Source organism: Canis aureus, chromosome 1 (genome assembly GCF_053574225.1).
Source record: "Canis aureus isolate CA01 chromosome 1, VMU_Caureus_v.1.0, whole genome shotgun sequence".
Classification (NCBI taxonomy): Eukaryota; Metazoa; Chordata; class Mammalia; order Carnivora; family Canidae; genus Canis; species Canis aureus.
Window position 1 is genome coordinate 105,449,096 of NC_135611.1, and position 19,601 is coordinate 105,468,696.

Below are 19,601 nucleotides of genomic sequence, written 5' to 3' on the forward strand. Positions count from 1 at the left end.
GCGTCTGCCTTTGGCTCAGGGCTGATCCCTGAGGCCCCGGATCGAGTCCCACGTCGGGCTCCCTGCACAGAGCCTGCTTCTCCCTCTGCCTGTGTCTCTGCCTCTTTCTCTCTCTCATGAATAAATAAATAAAATCTTAAAAAAAAAAAAAAAAAAGAGGCGGGGCAACGTGGGGGCGGGGCGCAGAGGGAGGCGGGGCCAACGCAGGAACCGCGAAGGTGGGACGCAACAATCAAGGGGCGGGGCGCAGAGCGGCGAGGCCAACAGAGAATCGCAAGAGGGAGGGCGGAAGCGGACACGCAGGCGGGCGAGGGGGGCGTGGCGTGGAGAGGCGAGGTCGGCGTGCAGGTACCGCGAGAGCGCGGGGTGGGGGGTGGGGCCTCGCCCGCGCGACCGTCAGGGGGCGTGGCCCGGTTGGCGCACCGGATGCGGGAGAGCGGTTGCCGTCCCTCCAAGCGTTCCCAAGGTGTTTCCTCTGTGGGTAAAACTTATTCTTTGTTATGTTCAGGAGCAGCCTTGCTTCCTGCTTATGTCACTGTTTCTAACAATTCTAAGGTAAAACCTTGGGAAGCTGAAACAATTCGGGGGTCAGGGAACTGGGATCTGTGGAACTGGTCTGTGGGGACGCGGTGAGTCCGGGAACATTTCCTACAGTTAGAATCAATTTAATAAGAGTTTAGTTGTGTAACTATAGAGTTTTCTGTGTAGGGATTACAGGTTAGAATGTGAAATACAAAACTCTTCCTGGATGAGGCACCTGGGTGGCTCAGGTCATGATCCTGGGATCCGGATGAAGTCCCACGTCAGGCTCCCTGCATGGAGCCTGCTTCTCCCTCTGCCTGTGTCTTTGCCTCTCTCTCTGTGTCTCTCAGGAATAAATAAATAAAATCTTAAAAAACAAAACAAAATTAAAGAACTCTCCCTGAGGAGAAAGGGCAATGCTATACTGACACCCAACAAAATGGCATTTTTCTATTCCCCACTCACCCAGGAGGCCAAACTCCACACTGGGCTCCGTTCCAAAGACTTTCATAGGGAGGAGACCTGAGACCTGGGATATGAGGCTTGGAGGGCTGAGGTATAGGATAGTTTGGGTTACCAACCACTGCTTTAAAAACAACAGTAACTTAAAAAAATGTTTTTATAAGATTTTATTTATTTATTCCTGAGAAATAGACAGGTAGAGGGAGAAGCAGGCTCCATGTAGGGAGCCCAACGTGGGACTCGACCTCGCGTCTCCAGAATCATGCCCGGGCTGAAGGCGGCGCTAAACCGCTGGGCCACCCAGGCTGCCTACCCCCAGGCCCCCAAATTATTTTTTGAGAGCAAGTGCGAATGGGGGGAGGGGCAGAGGGTAAGAAAGAATCTCAAGCGAGCTCCAGGCCCAGCTCAGAGCCCCAGGTGGGGCGAGATCTCAAGACCTCAAATCATGACCTGAACTGAAATGAAGAGTGAGATGTTCAATGGACTGAGCCACCCAGGTGCCCGAACAACAGTACCTTTTAAGAAATCGTTATAAATTGCCTCGTTATACTGTATAACGTTTGTTATAATATTCTATTACATACCTGATATGAATTACCTTCAAATACCTGAGATTGACTTGTTTACATCATAATATACTTAAATCAATATCTAAATATAATTTCAAAATCACTACACATCCCTTGGAAAGTAATTATGAAGTTTTTTTGCTTACAAATTGTAATATATTTTAGCTTTTCTCTCTGAATGTTTACAAAGCCTGTAAAATAGGATGTTTTTGAAAGACTTTGGGACTTATTTTCACTTAAAGAATAATCACTTTTGCAGTATTTCTAAGGGCATTCTATAGGGAAGTATGCACTTTAATAAATGAACCCTAAGGAAAGTAAAATTAGATTATCAAATATCCAATAAATTTATTTGTACCGGGAAAATAGTTTTTCTGGCAGTATCTGTTAGTTACCATCTACTACATATGTTTTCTCTCATCCTTACCTGTGGAAAATTTCATCCATAGAGAACTGGCAGTCAATCGAAATACAATGTTTAGTAGGGAAATTAGCAGATTTAATATATTTTTGGGTAAATTGAGAATGTCCTGGCATAGCACACATATGCAGTGACTATGCCCCTTCCCCCCACTAGAGGGGATGAGGCAGGAGCCATGTGACCTTGCTTTAGCCATGTGACCCACTGGCACAGGATTCCAGAGGCAACTCCATTAGTTTGAGGACCTAGCTGGAAAGGGATTTTACCTGCCAAAACTGGTCTGTAAAGTCTGAAAGAGGTGACTGCTACTTCAAATGCATTGACTTATAAAAAAATCAATCAGGGGAGGCTGACAGGCTCATTCCATAGAGCTCTATAAACTTAAAAAAAATCAGTTAATTAAACTCATAGAAACACTAGAGAAGTGGTTCCCAGGGCTGGGGGTTCAGGGAAACATGGAGAGGTTGGTAAAAGGGTACAAGCTTTCAGTTCTAAAGGACCAAGGAGCTAATGTAGGACATGCACCAACATTCTCTTGTATAATTGGCTATGAGAGAACTTAAGTGTTGTCACACACACACACACAAGATAAATATGTGAAGTGACAGCTGTAGCAATTAACTACATGGGGAAAATCCTTTTACAATGTATATGTATATCAAATCATCACAATGTACACTTTAAATATCATAGTTTTACTTGACAACTATACCTCAATAGAGGTGAAAAATGCAGCAAAAGTTATACCAACAGTTAAATGTGAATCATATACATGCATAAACTCTACTGGTTATTTTGATTAACTCTCCTGGTAATTGTTCTCTCTCCAATTGTCAAAAATAAGACTAATTTTCATTAATCTTTGAAGTACAAGCCACGATGTCCCTGTATTATTTCTACCACATAATGACTCCCCAATAACCTATTACTATTCTCCCATATAAATCCCAATCTCTTAATATCTTGGGCTGCTTATTTCATGATCATTTGGTAGAGCATTCCTTTCCTGTAAACCACAATGAGTCTGTCTATAGAAGGGCACCCATGAATACAATGAGTATGATGACTTACAGCATCATTTGGCAGTATTCTCTACACCCTAAATCTTCCCTAATTCAGGTAATATTTAATTTTAAAAGGAAGTGTCTTTGTTCTAAAAGGGAACATAAGTATGAATGAATCTCAGCTAATGAAGTAGGATCATCCATCTTTGTGATTCCTTTCCCAAAGACCATGATGAAAGACCAAGAAGGAAAACCTACCAACAGCTTCCAAATGTCACGTTGAGACTCATAGATAATGAGATTTCTAGGGAAACCTCAAATAATTGAATAAAATACCTTGTAAAATTAAGAGTACTGGCCATTTCCACATATTTGTTCTTTTGATATAGATCATGACATATGGATTTTAACATATTTTGACTTGTATTTATTCTGCAGTATGTGAGAACTCAGATAAATCTTAGAGAAATAGAGACTTATTCTCTGTATAAATATTCCAATGTGGAGTCTGTTGTGAAAATTAAGGAAATTAATATGTTCATTTTATTTGTAAAGAATTCTTTGGTCAATATTCAGGACTCACCTTTGCTCCAAGACCTTTCCAAGTTCAGTACAGTTGTATGGTTCGTCTCTGGTTTGATTCTCTGACACCAAAAGCATGGGTGTTTGAAACAAGGCCTTACTATGAACTACCTTTATGAGATTGCTCTCCAATATAATGTTTCAGTTTTGATCTTTGGATAAAGACTTGGCACACACATTACATTTACAGGGTTTCATCAAAGATGTATATTCTAATGTTTAGGGAGTTATGAGGACTAGGCAAAGCTGCTAACATAAATGTTTTTACATTTTCTGTTTAGTGTGGACTCTGGTGTCAACCCTCATGGTTCTGCACAACCATTTACATTTGTAAGGTTACCTGGTAGGCTGAATTCTCTCATGACTTGCAGGCCTTGGATTCTGACTGAAGACATTAGTATGTTTATTACCTTTATGTCTCTCTCTAGTATGAAACATCTGATGTCTACTGAGATGTGATACCCGAGAAAAGGCTTTGCCACATTCATTACATTTATAAGGTTTCTCTCCAGTATGAATTATCTGATGTCTAGTGACTGGTGAGAACCAAGTAAAGGTTTTACTACACTTAGTACATTTATAACATTTCTCTTCAGTGTGCATTACCTGATGGTTAGTGAGTTCTGAGCAGTAAGAAAAGGCTTTGCCACAGTCATTACATGTGTAAACTTTATTAACATTATGCATTCTCTGATGATTTGCAAGGCTTAAATGTTTACTGAAGCTTTGCCACACTCATCACATTTATAAGATTTCTCTCCAGTATGCATTCCCTGATGGCTAGCGAGTTGTCAGTGGTAAGAACAGGCTTTGCCACAGTCGTTAACTTGGAAAGCTTTTTGACATTATGAAATCTCTCATGACGTGCAAGGCTTAACTGTTGACTGAAGATGACTTTATCACACTTACTACCTTTGTAAAGTTTCCCTTCGGTATGAATTCTTCTATCATGTGCAAGGTATGAACCATGACTAAAGACCTTACCACATTCATTACATTTGGAGGATTTCTCTCCAGCATTTACTATGTGATGATTACTAAGGCTTGAATCCACTGTAAAGGTTTTGCCACACTCATTACACTGACAGAATTTCTCACCAGAATGAACTCTCTCATGATTTGCCAGATATGAATTTTCACTGAAGACCTTACCACGTTCATTACATTTGTAAGGTTTCTCTCTAGTATGAATCATCCGATGTCTACTGAGGTGTGACACTTGATAATAAGCTTTGCCACACTCATTACATTTGTAAAGTTTTTCCCTTTTTGCTTCATGGTCTTGTGTCAGTATCGAAGGATACATAAAATCACTCCCATCTTTATTAGAAATGTTGGTTTGGACACTAGGAGGAATTCTTTGAAGTGGTAAAACTGAGGATCCACTGTTGAAAAACTTCTCAGCTTTATTACATGTATAAATTTTCCCTTCAGTTTGACATATGGGCAGTTCATCCTGCAAGCTTAATCCAAGCCTATTTCCTCATCCCTTCTACCAGATTGATCTCTTCTACTGCTGAGATGATCTTTATAATTCACAGGAAATCCTTTGTAGTTTCTTTCATCTTTCCACTGACACTCAAAGTCATACATGCTTTCCTGGAGTACCCTGATGCAAAAATCTTTAATATCATGGCCTGCATGCCTTTCCCACATTACTGTATGGAAGACTTATCCTGTATTATTGTTCTCTTGTGGTGGTAATTTTTTGATGAAAAGTATAGAAGGGATAGCTATAAGATATAAAGAACCATCAGTTTCCTATTGTAGCTGCTAAATATAAATATTTCATATTAAAAAACAATATTTCATCAAGAGTAATACTTATATTGAACAGAGTTAAGCAACTTCTCAACCATGACCTTCAATTTCTAGAAACACCAATAAAATAGAATTTATTTTTAAAGATTTTTAAAATTTATTCAAGAGAGAGGCAGAGACCCAGGCAGAGGGAGAAGCAGGCTCCTCACAGGGACCCCGATGGAGGACTCGATCCCAGGACCCAGGGATCACACCCTGAGCTGAAGGCAAATGCTCAACCACTGAGCCACCCATGCATTCCTGAAGTAGGATTTGTTTTGTTTTGTTTTGTTTTGTTTTGTTAATAAAGGAGGAGTGATGGGCAGCCCCAGAGGCTCAGCAATTTAACACCGGACCGTGATCCTGGAGACCCGGGATTGAGTCCCACGTCAGGCTCCCTGCATGGAGCCTGCTTCTCCCTCTGCCTGTGTCTCTGCCTCTCTCTCTCTCTGTGTCTCTAATAAATAAATAAAACCTTAAAAAAAAAAAAAGGAGAAGGAGTGATTACATATAATTCAAATTAATTTGGGGGAAGCCTAGTTCCAAAAAAAAAATAAATAACGTATGACAAAAATGCTTTGTAGAAACTTAAGTTAGCTTTAAAAAAGGGATGTGTTTCCACCAAAACTCCACAGCACCAACAAATGTCAGTAAATACATAGCTGTCTCTTTTTTTAAAAAAGATTTTATTTATTTATCCATGAGAGACAGAGAGAGAGAGGGAGGGACGGTGGCAGAGACACAGGCAGAGGGAGAAGCAGGCTCCATGCAGGGATCCCGATGTGGGACTCGATCCTAGGACTCCAGGGTCACGCCCTGAGCTGAAGGCAGGTGCGTAACCACTGAGCTACCCAGGCGTCCCACATAGCTGTCTCTTATTTGAGGAGGAAAAAATATATATACATATTACTATATATGTGAATTAATAAGTACTAAAGGAAGGGCACCTGGGTGTCTCAGTTAAGCCTCTGACTCTTGGCTTTTGGCTCAGGTCATGATCGCATGGGGTGTAGGACTGAGCCCTATATTAGACTGCACTCAGTAGGGAGTCTGCTTCAAGATTCTCTCCCTCTGTTCCTCACCCCACTTGCTGCCTCTTGTGCTCTCTGTCTCTCCAAAATAAATAAGCAAATCTTTAAAAAAGTTCTAAAGCACACGATATATTGTAAAGACAAATGATCTGTACCAACATTATCTAATGAATAATCTAAATTTTAACACAAAATTTCAAATCAAAAATAACAATGGGAAAATAAGGGAGTATTAATAAAACATAGAAATAAAATATTTTTCTCAATATTGTTATAAACTCATGCAGAATAGGCATTTTGCAACATTAAAAAGTGGTTCACTGAAGGGGGGCACTTGACGGGATGAGCACTGGGTGTTATGCTATATGTTGGCATATCGAACTCCAATAAAAAAATATATTTAAAAAAAAGTGGTTCATGTCATGACCACTAAACCAGTCCTACAAGAAATGTTAAGGGGACTTTCTGAGTGGAAAGGAAATACCGTAAGAAAGAGGTAAAAAAAGAAGACATCCAGATGGCTAACATACACATGAAAAGATGCTCAACATCACTCATCATTAGCGAAACACAAATCAAAACCACAATGAGATACCACCTGACACCTGTCAGAATTGCTAAAATTAAAAACACAAGAAACAAAAGGTGTTGGTGAGGCTGCAGAGAAAGGAGACCCGTCTTGCACTGTTCTAGGAATGCAAACTAGTACAGCCACTCTGGAGAATAGTTTGGAGGTTCCTCAAAAAGTTAAAAAAAAAAAAAAGTTAAAAACAGAACTACCCTATAATTCAGGAATTACACTACTAGGTATTTACACAAAGGATACAAAAATACACATTTGAAGAGATACATGTGCCCCTATATTTATAGCAGCTTATTTACAATAGTCAAAGTATGGAAGAAGCCCAAGTGTTCAAGGATAGATGAATGGATAAAGAAGGTATGGCATACATATACAATGGAATATTATTAGTCATAAAAAAAGAATGAAATCTTGCTATCTGTACAACATGAATGGATATACAAGGCATTATGTTAAGTGAACTAAATCAAACAGAAAAAGGCAAATATCATGATTTCACTTATATGTGGAATATAAAAAACAAAACAAATGCATGAGCAAACAAAAAAAATAGAAATAGACTCATAAATACAGTGAACAAATTGATGGTTGTCTGAGGGGAGGAGGTGGGCAATGAGCAAATTCAGTGAAGGGGATTAAGAGGTACAAACTTACAGTTATAAAATGAGTCACAAAAATGAAAAGTGCAGCATAGGGAATATAATCAGTAATATTATAATAATACTGTGCTGTGACACAGGGTAACTACACTTACGGTATTTTGTATTGCATGTAATTGTGGAATCACTATGTTGTACACCTGAAACCAACATAATAACGTATGTCAACCATACGTCAAGAAAAAAATGCAGCCTACCATAAAATCTTGGGATAATAATACTGTATTCAGCAATTCATTCATTAAGAAAAAAGAGCTTTGCTTTCATCTCTGTTGGAGTTGCAGCACCACCACTGGAGTGTGAAAGGGTATATTTTACATGTCTGAAAAAGTTTGATATGGAGAGGGAGAAAAACATTTCCTCCGAGAGCTCACAAGAAAGAAGCCTTTGTTTTCTCACAGAACTCTCCCACTGCAGTTTCTCACTTTTTTTTTTTTTAAGATTTATTTATTCATTCATGAAAGACACACAGAGAGAGGCAGAGGGAGAAGCAGGCTCCCTGTAGGTAGCCCGATGTAGGACTTCGTCCTGGATCCTGGGATCATTCCCCGAGCCAAAGGCAGACGCCCAAATCCCTGAGCCACCCAGATGTCCCTCTCAAACACTATTAATGGTGTGGCCTCCTCTCTGCCTGCCTGTGTTCCCACCTGTTAGGTTTTCTTTTAATGATCGTCGGAGAAAATTAAAGACAGCAGAGCCAGGCGGTAGGTTTAAAAGTGCTTTAATGGGGAGCGCTCCCGGGAGAGGTTCCGTGACTCCGAGAAGCTCCAGCCAGGGAAGTCGCGCCCCAGCAAACCGGAGGGGGGTTTATAAAACGTTTTCGACGGGAAGATGGGGGCAGGGTGGCATTTCGGTTAGGGCAAGGATTATGGGTTTCGGGTTTCGGAAGCTAAGTTAGGGTAGGGCAGCAAGGCGGCATTGTTGGGAGGTTGCTGGCCTCTGGTCGGCTGTTTTGAGGTCCCCAGTCTCTCCAGCCCAACACAACCTGTTACACATTCCCATTCATTTGCGTTTTGTTTGTTTTTTATTTTGCCCTCCACAGTCCAGGGCTCTTTCCCTTACTTCAAAAAGAATATTTAGGGATGCTTGGGTGGCTCAGCAGTTGGGCGTCTGCCTTTGGCTCAGGGCATGATCACAGAGTCCTGGGATCGAGTCCCACATGGGGCTTCCGGCACAGAGCCTACTTCTCCCTCTGCCTATGTCTCTGTCTCTGTGTCTCTCATGAATAAATAAAATCTTAAGAAAAAAAAGTCAGAAAGACTTAATTCCATCAGATAAGATTCCTGCTTATCACATAACAGAAACATGATGCACTGTGGCTTTTCCAAAATTCAACCCCTTTATTCAGCTGAGTAAGGACATTATAGGTGGATCTAGAAAAAGCACTTCACAAATTCCTCCACTGCTTGTCTCCTTCTCTGAATGCACAGAAAACAGAACAATATATGCAAACCTCACTCTCTTCTAAGAGCCACAAGACTAGAAAACGGAATCGGGTATGTAAAAGCTTGGAAGGTTTTACGCATACTTAAGTTCTGTAACACTCCTGATGTATCATGAAATGGGCAGATGACCTGAAGAAAGAGGAAGTGTAAAGTCCAGATGGTATACTATGAAGCTTGTCATTTCTTTTTTAAGTTGGCTCCATGCTCCACGTGGAACCCAACATAGGGTTTGAACTCATGACCCTGAGATCAAGACTCAAGCTTAGATCAAGAATCAGATGCTTGACCGATTGAGCCACCCAGGCATCTCAAGAAGTTATCATTTCTGCATCAAGGCTTCAATCTCAATCAAGCAGGGCAGGGGCTCCCAGGAGGCAAACAAGGGAAAATGCAAAAATAGCCAAGGGCAGATCCCCACTGCTGGAGGGACATTATCCTCACCCAGAGAGACCAGGTTCCTATAGTTCTCCAACATCACATCCCTGTACAATTCCTGCTGTGCAGGGTCCAGGCACTCTCACTCCTCGAGAATTCTGTGGCCACATCACTAAAGGTCAACCATCCCTGAAATGAGAACACATTTCACCAAGGAGCTGTGGAAAAAGTTCTTATCTTCACATAAAATGAGAAGAAGAGAGATGTGAAGGATAGATTTGGTTGAAGTGGTGTTCTTACAGATCCACAGAAGATATTTCCAAGCAAGTTAAGTGTCCCTAATTGACTTATTGTACTTTTTCCAAAAGAGGTTAGGACAGTCTCTAAATTGTTGTGGATTTCTCATTTTTGTAGATAATACAAGAAGTACATACCAACACACACAAGTTCAACACAGTATTATCCATTTAGAAATGTGAGATATTATGTTCTACACACTCAGTGATATTCAACATCTAGATGAACTACAATACAAGTGGTATCCTCAGAGATGACAATACCCATGGTAGCTTTAAAGAAAGCATGGAATCTAAAAATTGTAATAACAATAGTGACAGCAATGACTAATGGTTTTTCAACATGTCCCGTGTACTAGGCATTACTCTAAATGCTTTACACATCCAAGCTGATAAAACAAAAGAATAGCTCATGAAAGAAAGAACGGTTCTCAAATTACTGAAATTACAAATTTCACCTGTCTCACAGTTACTCTGAGAAACTATTCTTGGGTCAGGTAGCTAAGAAGTGGCAGTCAACTTCTGATCACAGAGGTCTGGGCTTTGAAATTGAACATAAGAATTAAATACTTAAGTAACAGATACCATCTAAAGTGCATTCGTGGAGGGTTCTCAAACTGAGAAAACTTGAAACAAGTTCAAGGATAATAACAAGGAATTGCCTGGAAGGTCACTATACACACACACACAAACACATACACAAACATAATGTATTACTATTCTTACTATAATTTTAATCACTGATGTAATAGTGTAAAAATAACCTAAAGCCATAGAAATTATTTCAGATGTAATTCCAACTGTTAAAAAGATTTAAAACTTATTTACAAAAGTATGAAGTGTCTTTTATAAAAACCATGGGCCTGCACATCCATGGATTCATGCACACATAAATATACACACTTAAATTGAAACAGAAATAAGAGGAGTTTTCTCTTGATTTTTTGGGTGAAATTTTTCATCATTTTTTGCTTATAGTGTATTCAGTCTCTTTGGGTCAAACTAATATATAAATTGTACTTGATTTAGTTTGTCAAAATTAGTCTATCTTAGGCTTTAAAACAAGTGGTAAAACATGTAAGGATACATTGGCCCCTTCATTCCAATATCTATTAAATACTTATGGTCAAAAATATAATTTTGCTCTCCTAAATTTAGACATTTAGGCATTAAAAAATATGATTGAGTTTGTTTACTCCACTAATAAACTAATAATCTACAAGGATTCAAGAGTTGAAAATTTATTACTGGTACACACTACTTGAACAGAATTAGATAAAAAAAAATATGGATTGCTGCAGAAAACACTTGAAACATTAGTGGAAAATTAACAATCACCAAAAAAGGTGAAAAAAAAAAAGCCATGTTTTTAAGCAAGAATATTTCACCAAATATCATGACCAAGAGCACACATTGGATGCATCTCCCCCAAATTAAGGCACAGAAAAGAGGCCGGCCAGGCCTCCCAGATCTCACCACTGCACAGAATGCCTGAGTGGGGACCATTACAAGAAGAGGGAAAGAAAAAAAATGTCAAAGACCTGGGTATGTTAAATTCAGGGATGAAAGGTGTTCACTGAAGCAGAACTTAAAGCAATATACTAAAAATAATACTCCTTTCTTTAGTGGCACAGATTTTCTCCCATTGGTCTCGTTTTCAAAAATTTTACCAACTATTTATGCCCATGAACACGTGACTTCCATGTATAGGTCCTTTGATCCCGGTATACAGAGGCTGACAGTGCATGCAGAAGCAGTCCCTAAAACAACCTCTGCTGCCCAACTGTCCTGACACCATGGGGCCCACACTCATCTCCAACCCATGCCTGTTGTGAAGCCCAGGAGGATGCGCCCAGGGGTCCTCACAGGCTCCACATCACTGGGACACCATGAGATGGAATCTACATGGAGAGAGACTGAGGGAAGGCCTGGGGAGTGTGGACACACACAGCTCAGGTGGACACGTCAGAGTCAGAGAAGATGAGCGAGTCCAAGAAGGGCACAGCAGGAGGGAGAGATGGAAAAACAACCAACAATATGACTTTACCTGACAAACAGCCATGCCTGACTCCTCCCTTCCTCCTTCTTCCTCAGACAAGATCAGTCTTGAGAGTCCTGAGTCCTGAGGGTCAAGAATATGCAGCTGAATGCTTAGAATCAATCTCTGTCCTTCCTGTACCACAACCTCACATGGGAAGACCTCTCCCTGGGGAGACAACAGTCCCTGCTGCCACTGCCACAGGAGGAGACTCAGGGACCATGAACCCCTCCAGACACCAACACAAGTGAGTGTTCCCAGCCCATTCTTCAGAACTGGCCCCTGCTCCGGGGAAGTACCCCCCCTTTCACTGTAGCAGTGGGGACCTGGGCTGGACCCACACTCCCCTCCAGGTCACAGACCCGTCCTGACCACACCCCACACAGAGCAGGGCCCCCTCCCCTCTCCCTAGATCAGGAACTGCTGTCAGCCTCAGAAACGGAGGACCCAGGGCTTTGCTGAAGGGGCAGAAGGAAACAGGGAGGGAGTCAAGGGGTATCAGAGAAGATAGTATCAAATCGAGGACTCGAGGGAGGACGCTGTTTGCCACCTGCATCTGAGGAGCCAGACAGTCCCAGGCAGAGGGATAGCCTGAGGCAGGAGCAAGCCTGGCCAGCATGGCTGCAGCAGGGTGAGGGGTAGAGGCCAGCATGGCTGCAGCAGGGTGAGGAGGGGACCAGCAGGAGAGGAGGTCAGAGAGGCAGCTGGGGTAGCAGATGGGGAAGGGTGTGGTCTTCCAACATTTGCCTCTCACATCTTGAAAGAAGTTTAGAAAACATGTATTCCAAAAAAACAAAAACAAAAACAAAAACAAAAAACAAAAAAAAATAAAATAAAATAAAAAGAAAACATGTATTCCTCCTCTCACTTTAAGCAAACATCAAACTTTTTTCATCTTATACATTAAAACATTTACAAATAATATAGTATCTTATACTTAGAATCACGCCAAGATGTGCATCTAGGCCTCAGGAAGTACAGGGTCACCCTTAACCTAGATGTGGGGGGCGCAGGAGGAGGGTGACTGGGGGAGCTTGAGCCAGTTCTGCACAAATAAGATGGACATGCCCCAGGTGTTCCAGCAGAGATGTAGAGGCAGCTGGACATGGGATGGAGTTCAGGGCAGAAGTCTGGAGGAGAGGGGAAACTGGGACATATGCAGGTGATGTTGAGAGCCAGGAGATGAGGTGATGAGGAAAGGCAGGGGGTAGACAGAGAAGAGGTACAAGGATTAAGCTGTGGGGTGCCCCACACTCAGAGACCAGGCAGTTCAGCAGACACCAGCAGGGATGGTGAGAGGTGATCAGGAAAACCAAAAGGTAGGTAGAGTAGTCAAGGTTAGTGGGATGTCCTCAAACCAAGGAAAAACGTGTCAAGGAAGAGAGAGTGGTCTCATGTGCCACCTGCTTCTGACAGGAAAAGCAGGATGAAGCCAGGAGATTCAATCCTGGGCTGAGAAATGGGGTCCCTGGTGATTCTGAAAGAGAAAGTCTCAGGGGCATAGTGATTGTTGAAGGCTTGACCGGATGGGGTTCCTGTGACAAGTGGAGACAAGATATGAAGACAGTAAAAGCCAACTTTTAGTGGCTTGCATTCTGGAAGGTAGCAAGGAAGAGAATGGCTTTCAAGAGGGGAAATGAGAAAGCCAGTGGGCCTCAATCCGAACCAGACACAATTCACTTAAAAGCGAAAAAGTCTGGGCATGTTTTCAAAAATATAATGAAGTCAAAGTTTAGAAAAATTTCATACTTATAGCAGGAAGACGAATTGATTATAGGATCCTACCAAGCTTATTTCAGAAGTTTATTAATAATTATTCTCAAAGTAGGGGATCCCTGGGTGGCGCAGCGGTTTGGCGCCTGCCTTTGGCCCAGGGCGCGATCCTGGAGACCCGGGATCGAATCCCACGTCAGGCTCCCGATGCATGGAGCCTGCTTCTCCCTCTGCCTGTGTCTCTGCCTCTCTCTCTCTCACTGTGTGCCTATCATAAATAAATAAAAAACTTAAAAAAAAATAATTATTCTCAAAGTAGAAATTGAGTAAACTTAAGATTTATCCTAGTTTCAAAAATAATGAATTAAATATAAAGAAATGAGGGAAAAAAAAGTAAATTCATCACTAAACCAACAGTTTCAACGCTCCTTTCAAAAGGAAACGTGTAGGGACAATCAAGTCCTGTCCCAGGGCCCCTCCCTTCCCCTTTCCCAACCCAGGCAAAGGGAAGAGGGTGACCCCAACTGACTAAATCAATTGCTGTCCCCTGGCTGAATAGGGATTGCAATTGGAAGGTATCTTCTCATACAAATAATCATAAAATGCTCAAGCCTTTGAGACAGGAGTTTTAGACGCGTCATCCTTATCTGTATAATTGAAACAAACTTCAATTTCTTAGATTATAAAGCCACCCATCAATGTTATAACTTAATGACATCCATATCCAAACAACTTAGTGCTCATCTGGATCCAGATACGCCCTCTTTCTTCACTAGGATGTGTTTCCCTTATTCTGCATGTCAGTCTGCCAGATTTTTTAAAAAAAGATGTTATTTATTTGTTCATGAGAGACACACAGAAAGAGGCAGAGATACAGAGGGAGAAGCAGGCTCCCTGTGGGGGAGCCTGATGCAGGACCCCTGGGGTCATGACCCAAGCCAAAGGCAGACGCTCAACCACTGAACCATCCAGGCATCCCTATCTCCCAGATTTCTTTCTCTCACTCTGTCTCTTAACAAAGGTACTTTGCCTCACCAAACTTTAGTCAGCCAGATCCTTAAACCCTCTTCTAGGCGCATCTATACACTTCTCTACAAAATCAGCCTTGGCGGGGCACCTGGGTGGCTCAGTAGGTTAAGGGATGGACTCTTGGTTTCAGCTCAGGTCATCCTGAGATCAAGCCCTACCTTGGGCTCCCTGCTTCTCAGGAGTCTGCCCTCCCTCCATGTCTGTTCCTCGCCCTACATGGGCGTGCTTGAGTGTGCTTGTGAGCTCTCTCTCATAAATAAATTAAATCTTTAAAAAAAATCAGCTTTGGTAAGAATCCTGCAAAGTTAGTTTATCCAGAACCTTCCACCCTCCTTATCCTCATCCCCCCACCATTCCCCAGGTTATGTCTGATCACCCTGGCCTGTCAGCAGGAATCCTGTTCGGTCTGTTTAGCCAGAACCACACTTACCCGTGAGGTTTCCTGTTGGCAATTTTCCATGCAGGAATCTCCTCCTTGCTCCTTATCTTCGAATTCCCACTTGCCCAGGATGTAGTCAGGGCTGAGTCCAATCTCTCTCCCCAACCGTAAATCTTACAGTTGGGGGGCAATGGTCCTGAATAATCCCTGCCTTACCACCTTTAACAAGCATCATTACATTTTTTTTTCTTTGACACTCTTTTTTTTGGTGGGGGGGGGTGAGGTCCTCTTTTCCCCTGGGTTTCCCCTCATTCTGTTCCTCTCTCCTGTCCTGCTCTTTCTGCCCTTCTCCTTCTCTCACACCTGTTCTGCCCCACTGGGACACTTGTTTCCCCTCTTGTTGCTTTCTCCTCAACCTTTTTCTTTCTTCCTTTTCTTTTTTTTTTCTTTTTCTTTTTTTTTATGATAGCCACACAGAGAGAGAGAGAGGCAGAGACATAGGCAGAGGGAGAAGCAGGCTCCCTGGGGGGACCCCAAGCGGGACTGGACGGGACACCATCCCAGGACCCGGGGATCATGTCCTGACCCGAATGCAGATGCTCAACCACTGAGCCATCCAGGTGCTCCTCTTCCCAACCTTTCTGATCCTCCCTGACCTCCACTATTTCTGCCTCTTTCCTTCCCCATCTGCCTCCTCTCTGCTCTCCCTATTACATCATCACCACAGGTCACCTGGCAGAATGGGGCTCTGCAGGACGCCGAGGAGTCAGCGTAGAACCCACACAAAGTGCCGAGGGCAGAGACCAGCCTCGCTGCGATTGGAAACCGATGGGGACGCACACCCGGCCTCCCACCGCGACGTCCGCATGTACTTGGGGTGCAGGCGAGGGCGCGGGTATTTTAGGGCTCGTAGCGACCCCCACACTTCGGCCATGGAGGAAGAGGAGACTGCGGTGAGCACGTTTAGACGAGAAAGAGGAAACTCATGCTCCCCAGCGGGACCTGTACTCACTCCTGAGTCTAGAAGAACCACCACCCGCGCAGTGAAGAAGCCCCAGCATGGGTATTTGTTGTTTCTAATGGCTGAGTAATATTCCATTGTATACATAGACCACAGCTTCTTTATCCATTCATCTTTCGATGGACACCGAGGCTCCTTCCACAGTTTGCCTATTGTGGACATCGCTGCTATAAACATTGGGGTGCAGGTGTCCTGCATCTGTATCTTTGGGGTAAATCCCCAGCAGTACAATTGCTGGGTTGTAGGGCAGGTCTATTTTTAACTCTTTGAGGAACCTCCACACAGTTTTCCAGAGTGGCTGCACCAGTTCACATTCCCACCAAGAGTGCAAGAGGGTTCCCCTTTCTCCGCATCCTCTCCAACATTTGTTGTTTCCTGTCTGGTTAATTTTCACCATTCTCACTGGTGTGAGGTGGTATCTCATTGTGGTTTTGATTTGTTTTTCCCTGACGGCAAGGGATGCGGAGCATTTTCTCATGTGCTTGTTGGCCATGTCTATGTCTTTGTGAAATTTCTGTTCACAGAAATTGCCCATTTCATGATTGGATTGTTTGTTTCTTTGCTGTTGAGTTTAATAAGTTCTTTATAGATCTTTGGTACTAGCCCTTTATCTGATACGTCATTTGCAAATATCTTCTCCCATTCTGTAGGTTGTCTTTTATTTATTTATTTTATTTTTATTATTTTTTTTTTTAGGTTGTCTTTTAGTTTTATTGACTGTTTCTTTGGCTGTGAAGAAGCTTTTGATCTTGAGTAAGACCCAATAGTTCATTTTTGCTTTTGTTTCCCTTGCCTTCATAGATGTATCTTGCAAGAAGTTGCTGTGGCTGAGTTCAAAAAGGGTGTTGCCTGTGTCCTCCTCTAGGATTTTGATGGATTCTTGTCTCACATTTAGATCTTTCATCCATTTTGAGTTTATCTTTGTGTATGGTGTAAGAGAATGGTCTAGTTTCATTCTTCTGCACATGGATGTCCAATCTTCCCAGCACCATTTATTGAAGAAACTGTCCTTTTTCCAGTGGATAGTCTTTCCTGCTTTGTCTAATATTATCTGACCATAGAATTGAGGGCCCATTTGTGGATTCTCTGTTTTTGTGCCAGTGCCATACTTTCTTGATGATCACAGCTTTGTAGTACAACCTGAAATCCGGTATTGTGATGCCCCCCCGCCCCCGGCTCTGGTTTTCTTTTTCAATATTCCCCTGGCTATTCGGGGTCTTTTTGATTCCACACAAATCTTAAGATTATTTGTTCCAACTCTCTGAAGAAAGTCCATGGTATTTTGATAGGGATTGCCTTAAATGTGTAAATTTCCCTGGGTAACATTGACATTTTCACAATATTAATTCTTCCAATCCATGAGCATGGAATGTTTTTCCATCTCTTTGTGTCTTCCTCAATTTCTTTCAGAAGTGTTCTGTAGTTTGTAGGGTATAGATTCTTTACTTCTTTGGTTAGGTTTATTCCTAGGTACCTTTTTTTTTTTTTTGAACAGGTTTCAATTTATTTTTTTTATTCATAAATTTATTTTTTATTGGTGTTCAATTTGCCAACAAATAGAATAACACCCAGTGCTCATCCCATCAAGTGCCCACCTCAGTGCCCGTCACCCAGTCGCCCCCACCCCCCACCCACCTCCCCTTCCACCACCCCTAGTTCGTTATTCCTAGATATCTTATGCTTTTGTGTGCAATTGTAAATGGGATTGACTCCTTAATTTCTCTATCTTCAGTTTCATTTTTAGTGTATAGATATTCCACTGATTTCTGGGCATTAATTTTGTATCTTGCCACACTGCCAAATTACTGTATGAGTTTTAGCAATCTTGGGGTGGAGTCTTTTGGTTTTCTCTGTACAATATCATGTCATCTGTGAAGAGGGAGAGTTTGACTTCTTCTTTGCCAATTTGAATGCCTTTTATTTCTTTTTGTTGTCTGATTGCTGAGGCTAGGACTTCTAGTAATATATTAAATAGCAGTGGTGAGAGTGGACATCCCTGTCGTGTTCCTGCTCTTAGAGGAAAGGCTCCCAGTGTTTCCCCATTGAGAATATTTGCTGCGGACTTTTCATAGATGGCTTTTAAGATGCTGAGGAATGTTCCCTCTATCCCTACACTCTGGAGAGTTTTGATCAGGAATGGATCCTGTATTTTGTCAAATGCTTTCTCTGCATCTATTGAGAGGATCATATGGTTCTTGTTTTTTCTCTTTTTTTTTTAAATTTTTTAATTAATTAATTTATTTATTTATGATAGTTACAGAGAGAGAGAGAGAGAGAGAGAGGCAGAGACATAGGCAGAGGGAGAAGCAGGCTCCATGCACCGGGAGCCTGACGTGGGATTCGATCCCGGGTCTCCAGGATCGCGCCCTGGGCCAAAGGCAGGCGCCAAACCACTGCGCCACCCAGGGATCCCCTTGTTTTTTCTCTTGATGATATGATCTATCATATTGATTGCTTTACAAGTGTTGAACCAGCCTTGCATCCTGGGGATAAATCCCACTTGGTCATGGTGAATAATCTTCTTAATGTACTGTTGGATCCTACTGGCTAGTATCTTGTTGAGAATTTTTGCATCTGTGTTTGTCAGGGATATTGGTCTATAATTCTTATTTCTGGTGGGGTCTTTGTCTGGTAATGGAATTAAGGTGCTGCTGCTCTTGTAGAATGTGTTTGGAAGTATTCCATCCCTTTCTATCCTTCAGAACAGCTTTAGTAGAATAGGTATGGTTTCTTCTTTAAACAATTGATAGAATTCTCCTGGGAAGCCATCTGGCCCTGGACTTTTGTGTCTTGGGAGGTTTTTGATGACTGCTTCAATTTCCTCCTGGTTTTTGATGACTGCTTCAATTTCCTCCCTGGCCTGTTCAAGTTTTCTATTTCTTCCTGTTCCAGTTTTGGTAGCTTGTGGTTTTCCAGAAACTCATCCATTTCTTCTAGTTTGCCTAATTTATTGGTGTATAGCTGCTCATAATGTTTTTAAAATCGTTTGTATTTCCTCGGTATTGGTTGTGATCTCTCCGTTTTCATTCATGATTTTATTAATTAGAGTCTTTTCACTTTTGTTTTAATAAGGTTGGCGAATGGTTTATCTATCTTATTAATTCTTTCTTTTTCTAAGATTTTATTTATTTATTCATGACACACACACACACACACACACACAGGCAGGCAGGCAGAGACACAGGCTCCAGGCCGGGACCCGATGTGGGATTCGATCCTGGGTCTCCAGGATCACACCCTGGGCTGAAGACGGCACTAAACCGCTGAGCCACCTGGGCTGCCCTTATTAATTCTTTCAAAGAAGCAACAACTCCTAGTTTTGTTGATCTGTTCTATAGTTCTTCTGGTCTCTATTTCGTTGAGTTCTGCTCGAATCTTTATTAACTCTCTTCTTCTGCTGGGTGTAGGTTTTATTTGCTGTTCTTTCTCCAGTTCCTTTAGGTGGGAGGTTAGGTTGTGTACTTGAGTTTTTTCCAATTTTTTGAGGGATGCTTGTATTGCAATGTATTTCCCTCTCAGGACTGCTTTTGCTGTTTCCCAAAGATTTTGAACTGTTGTATATTCATTCTCATTAGTTTCCATGAATCGTTTTAATTGTTCTCTAATTTCCTGGTTGGCTCTTTCATCTTTCAGCAGGGTGCTCTTTAACCTCCACATGTTTGAGTTTCTTCC

The 19,601-nt window shown here is 42.0% G+C and overlaps 1 protein-coding gene across 8 annotated transcripts in view; it reads left to right on the plus strand.

The window, feature by feature from the left end:
- Positions 1-382: 382 nt before the first annotated feature.
- LOC144280680 (uncharacterized) overlaps positions 383-19,601 on the plus strand; it is a 47,035-nt gene continuing 27,816 nt past the window's right edge. For 4 of the 8 annotated variants that reach the window (XM_077843012.1, XM_077843022.1, XM_077842963.1 and 1 more), the window contains exons 1-2: positions 9,088-12,034; positions 15,636-15,861. In XM_077843012.1, coding sequence (XP_077699138.1) covers positions 11,730-12,034; positions 15,636-15,861 — 531 coding nt within the window. In that variant the 5' untranslated portion in view covers positions 9,088-11,729. Of the gene's footprint in view, positions 478-9,087; positions 12,035-15,635; positions 15,972-19,601 lie in introns of those variants that run through there. The other 4 variants (XM_077842984.1, XM_077843004.1, XM_077842994.1 and 1 more) reach the window with 2 other exon arrangements.